This window comes from Macadamia integrifolia, unplaced genomic scaffold, assembly GCF_013358625.1.
Source record: "Macadamia integrifolia cultivar HAES 741 unplaced genomic scaffold, SCU_Mint_v3 scaffold1852, whole genome shotgun sequence".
NCBI lineage: Eukaryota > Viridiplantae > Streptophyta > Magnoliopsida > Proteales > Proteaceae > Macadamia > Macadamia integrifolia.
Window position 1 is genome coordinate 76,045 of NW_024868387.1, and position 6,002 is coordinate 82,046.

The following is a 6,002-nucleotide window of genomic DNA, read 5'->3' on the forward strand; positions in this document are numbered from 1 at the left end:
AATAACTTAAAGCTGAGTGGAAGCACAAGTTGGAATATCCATATCTGAGTACAACAGAGTATGTTAGACAAATTGAGTACAACACAATATTTTCTTCTCCAACCCATATCATCACCACATCCCTATGATCTTTAGCTGCTTTAGGACCCAGCTCCTGTTTTTTGGCAAAAACTGTTGTTAGTTGTGGAACTATTCCTGGGTTTTGCTCTTGGGATAAGAATAGGTCTACCGCAAACTAAAGCCAACAGTAATTCCATCATTAACAAGGATAAACTAGTCCAAATATATATTGTTTTCTTCCAATACCAAACAATCCTTTTAAAGAGAGGAAGGTCAGATTCAATCACAAGAGATGCATCATAAATTTCAGGTATACCAGCACCAGGCTTGTATTCTGCTCGCTGTTCAAGGACCACCCTCAAACATGCAGTTGGCTCTTTTCCTTCAGTAAACCCTCTCATTTTCAAATTAAGATTTTGGGATTCTGATGAATAGCCAGCAACAAGAGGAGCAGTAACATAATATGTATCCTTTGGCTGAACATTATCCTTCCTCTTCACTGCTTGGGGTTATGCACATCTGAAACTGGCAGAAAGGAAAGGAACACCAAACCATGCCCATATAGGTAGGACTCAAAGAATGAGTAGTAGCAGAGACATAACAAACCAAGCTATAAGTTAACAAATTATAAAACATGCAAGTCAACAAAGAAAGCAAAACCAAATCTAATCAATCAACTAATCAGCCATTAAAATTTGCAAGTTAACAAATCATAATGTAAGACAACTAGTGCATTCACTTTTCAAAGTCTTGGTGGATTCGAACCACCATAACCTGGGCATTAGCCCAAATGCTCTGCCAATTTGAGCTAAAGACTTCTTACCTACGAAAAAAGATTGTTAATACGTTATAGGCTAAAAATCAATAAAAAAAACTTAGAATCCTGGACCGTTCATTAACATAAGCACAAAAATAAAGATCCAATAAAACTGTGTTTTAATAGCACAAAAAATCCATCACATTAACGGAACTTAATAGTAAAAAAAGAAGTCTTCATTAGCTGAATCTAAATATAATCTTCATCCAGTAATTGATGAGCTGCAGATGCTTGAAATGATATATGGGAAATAGAATCCTGGAAGTGACATTGATGTTAGGGTAATCCATAATAAATAAGAAAAATAAAAAATGCAACAAACAACATAACAAACTAGACCTACTCACCATAAATGACATGTAACTGGGATCTATGTTATCCATCATGTGTGTAGGAGTTGGTGCAGTAGTTGGTAGTTGGTTTTGTAATCGTTGACTGTTACTTGGTCCTCCACTTTTTTTTTTTCCTTTTCCTTGTTTTTCAACCCAACTCTTTAACCGTCTATCACCTCTTTTACTTTTCTCTTTATGCTTCAAACATAATCCATCGTATATGTCATTTGAGAAATCAGTCAATATTGGCATATCAAGGCAATCAACTGGGTTTCTAATATCACCAAGCTTCAACCTTAATTCATTCGCAGTATCCTTCACCAACTCGTATCCCTCAACTGTATTTGAAGCTTCTGCTGCTATTTGAATAAGTTCATGACAAATACGCCTATACCGTTGCGTACAGTCCAAGTTGACATCTTGTTCAACTTCTTTCCCCCTACTGTCATTGACCACCATATTTGTTGCTCCCCGTGTCCATCTCTTCAAAATATAGTATTCAGGAATACGTTTTATATCTAACACATCCAAAACTTTCAAACAATGACAACACAGAATACCATCAGTCTCGAATTTCATGCAAGAGCATGCTACAATTCCTTGAAGTGGGTTACAACATACTTTATACTCACAGTCTGCTTCATAAATCCCAACCCGAAAATAAATGTAGGGATTCCCATCAGTTCGACTTATAATGGTGCAAACAGTCATCCAATTGTATTCCTCTTGAAATAACTGAAAAATAACAAGAGTGTGGAGCTCCCCAACTTGTTTCTGTACAATAGACATTGAATTTGCAAGTCGTGGCATCTTGTTCCATGCATCAAATTCTGCTTTTAATTCATTACCACGCTTCTGGTTAAGAACTCTCTCAAAGTGTTTAAAAAATTACACAACATCCAAAGTTAACTTCAAATAGTCCTTCAAGTCACTGTTGAGACTCTCACTGAGCTGTGTACTTCGAATGCCTATTGTGAATGTGTTTTTCATATAACACCTCGCCCATTGACTTTTAAGCCCATATATGCGCTGCAACCATTCATTATTCTTAACATCATACTCGTCCAACAAATTAAATCATGTTGTCTCGAATTCATCTTCCACATCGTATTCGTATATGCATTTCTTTAAATTTGTAAGAAAATGAGAGCCATCCTTCATCATATGACCCAAATGCGTAATGCCATTCTGCATTAAGTGCCAAGTACACAATCCGTGCCATGTCTGAGGCCACATTTCTTTTAATGCTCTAGCCATAGCTTTGTCTTGGTCCGTGAAGATAGTTATAGGCTTCTTTCCACCATGTGCTTCAGCAAATACCTCAAACAACCATTTGAAAGATTCCACTGTCTCATCATATAAAAGTGCAACCCCGAATACTGTGCACCCTCTATGATGATTGAATCCAGCAAACAACCCAAACGGCCTACACTCTTTGTTGGTGCGAAATGTAGTGTCAAAGCTGACTACATCTCCAAATTGTGTGTAGTCAATGATCATCTTTGGATCAGCCCAAAATATGTTAGTTATTTGTTCTTCACTATCCAGCTGAAATGAGTATGTGAAATATGGGTTGTTCCTAGTTTGGGTAACAAAGTACTTCATCAAACTACCTGCTTCACCATATGTTAAGGCACGTTGTCTTTTAGTGCGAAGATAATTCCTAACATCTTGAGTCATATAGCTTAGGTTTTCAATCCCACCAGCATGCCTACCCATCAACTCAAATGTGGATCTAGGCCTGATTCCCGAGTCATCTGCCAAATCAATTTCATACCTATGTATGTCTAACATATTCCTTTGTGAACGCATCATATGAACTGTTGATGTGGTATGAAGCTCATGATTATGTTCTCTCACAAAGTCACGGCACTTGTATTTTCCCTCATCAACCAAATATATGTTCATTCGTGCCTCGCAATTTGTTCTTGTCTCAGCTCGAGGGTTAACAATATTGATGTCTCGCTTGTCACTCAACCGACAACCAGCTTTTGAACAGACAAATCCCCTAGATGTTATAGTCGTGTTGTCTTTCTTGCTTTTATTCACAAAGTGTCTCCTAACACTAAACCCCATTGCCCGTCCATAACTATTGTAATAATCGTATGCATCCTGTTCTGAGTTGAATAACATCCCAAACGCAGGTTCACTCGCATCATTCATGCAAACATTCTCCATACTAGACAAAACAAGGACAAAGACAGCAAATCTCTTAGGTTTGACAGAGACAATGACCAAATAAAAATAATGATTTTCAAATCAGACCCTAAATCTGCATTCCCATCTTCAGTCATATGTCACTGATAAGTGGCTAAGAACAACCCTTCCCCCTAATATTTCAGCATTAAAAACCACAGAAAAACCCGGTTCATAGTACAATGTAAATACTTCAAAAAATTTTCAATTTCAGAGATAGCGAACCGATCAAGGAACAAAGACAGAGAGACAACAAGCAAATAAAAATTTTAAAATTGAAATTTTATTGAACAGAAAACCTAATATTTCAGCATTCAAAACCACAGAGCACCTTTGTGCAAAGTACAATGTAAATACTTCAAAAAAATTTCAATCTCAGAGATAGCGAGTCGAGCGAGGAACAGAGAGACATCAAACAAATAAAAGAGAGAGAAGGCCCTTTGCAGAGACATTAACATTAACATAAAAGAAAAAAATAAAAAGAAAGAGAGAAGGCTTTTAGTATTTCATACCTTCTTTGCAAGCGCTTCGTACCAGAAGGAGAGAGCGAGTCGAGCGAGAAACAGAGAGAGAGAGAGTGAGAGGAGTCAAGTGAGGAAGAGTCGAGCGAGAGGGAGAGAGTCGCGAGGGAGAGGGAGAGTCGACAAAGGGTTAGGGTAGAATCAAACCCCGTAACAGAGAGGGAGAGTCGTAAGAGGAGAGAGGGAAAGAGAGAGAGTCGAAAGAGGAGAGAGGGAAAACTTTCACCTTTTATTTCAAATGTACCGGTTTGTTGTGATACGGTTTGGTTCAAATACGGTTCTTCACTGATTCGGTTCAAATTGGTTTTATAAGTTGAATAACATCTGGACCGTTCATTTGGTATGTGACACGTGTCAATCACTGAAATGGGTATTTCACAGAATTGCACCAACAGGGAATTGCAGAGGATTTTTGTCCCTCTTCGTCGCCAGAGGTTAATTAGATCTTGAATGCCGGATCTGAGTTGGAAAAAAAACCAGAGAATTATGGCACATAGAACAATCACTATCACATGTATGAGATGGACAGCGTTCTCTGCAAATTTAATACAGGACTTCTCCTTCTTCACCGTCTCAGACAGGGGATCATAGGTAGGCAACTCACTGTTCTCTGCAGTTTTCACATCACTCGGAACCCTTCGGCGATGGCAATGGTGAGGAGAGGCGAGCAAGAATTCCACAAAGGCTCGAGATGTGCTCGACGATCTGTGCATCTTTTCTTGCCAAAGAACTATAAGGAGAGAAGAAGAAGAGAAGCGAAGAAGAAGACAAAGGGGTTTGAGACCATGAATCGATTCGAGATACTTTCTTGAATCCACTGATGGGAAGAAGTAATGAAGGAACAGAAGGGTTGGATGTAGCAGAAAGCGAAAAAAATGGTGGTGAGGCGACTGCCAAACACATTTTGAAAATAGGTAACAAGTTTATTTGGATTAAGAAGAAGAATTGGGAAGTTGTCGGTTCAAAGAGCAAGAGGCATGGATCGCTGGCATAAGGCATGGAAGAATAGGTAATAATATGGGTAAAATGGTTTTTAGATTTAGGATGTTTTTGAGTTGAAGATGTAATAAAGGTAAAAAAAAGTCTTTTCTATTTGAAAATTTAACACCTTACTCATAGTGGTAGGTTGGGTGGATTTATTTATAATAAATAAAACACGAGAAGTAATATAATAAGAACAAACGCAAGGGGAGATGGATTTCCAATACCTTTATTATTATTACTATTATTTTCCTTTTTTTACCACTATTGGACCCTTCCCTTCTGTGTTTTTCTTATCTACCTCGTTCAAGCACAATGAGTCGCAGAGATATAGGTCATTGAGCAAAGCGGGTAATCTTCAGGGATTCACATTAAGCAACACCAGGCCATCACTTACCATGCTCCTTCTCACTGACATCATCTTCTAGTTCCTTGTACTGCTTGATCACGTCCCATGGTCTTCCCTAGGATACATAACAGTATGAAATCGGTACATCACCAGTGCATTCGCAAACATCTTGTTCTCTTCATGGGCCCATTCCTTTTCTTTTCCTTTTTTTTTTTAAGAAGCCTATTCCATGATCTTGCTTACTTCAAGCAGCCAATTTGAGTCGCTATAATAAGATTCTGGATTAAGAACTTCCATCTTACACTTCATCATGTCTAGTTATAGACATGGGATTGAACCAACGCAATTGGTGGGTGTCAAAGTAAGATCGTATTTGATTGCAATTTGTTATCCCAACTCATTTTGAGAGAGACGTGCTTTATATTTATAAGAGTTTGTTGTTACACTAAGATATACATGGGAGAGTTTGAGCTGTTACAACTTCCTAAGTTTGAGGAAGAGATAAAGAAATAGGTTGAAAGGGTAAACATAGTGTTTGTTACAGTTCAAAATGCTTTAAATTTAAATTCAAATTCAAATTTTGAAAATATATTAATAACCCCCCTCAAGTTGTTGATGGGCGGTGGAGCCATCCCGTGGAAGAGCACAAAGCAAACCATTCTGGCCTCGTCTATTATGCAAATAGAGTTTGTGAGGCTCTATGAAGCAACCAGGCAGACTCTATGGTTGAGAAACTTTTTTTATGA

The 6,002-nt window shown here is 38.0% G+C and overlaps 1 protein-coding gene across 1 annotated transcript; it reads right to left on the reverse strand.

The window, feature by feature from the left end:
- Positions 1-2,286: 2,286 nt before the first annotated feature.
- LOC122065012 (protein FAR1-RELATED SEQUENCE 5-like) lies at positions 2,287-3,021 on the reverse strand. Its single transcript, XM_042628809.1, has one exon. The coding sequence runs from the start codon at positions 3,019-3,021 to the stop codon at positions 2,287-2,289; it is 735 nt and encodes a 244-aa protein (XP_042484743.1).
- Positions 3,022-6,002: the final 2,981 nt, after the last annotated feature.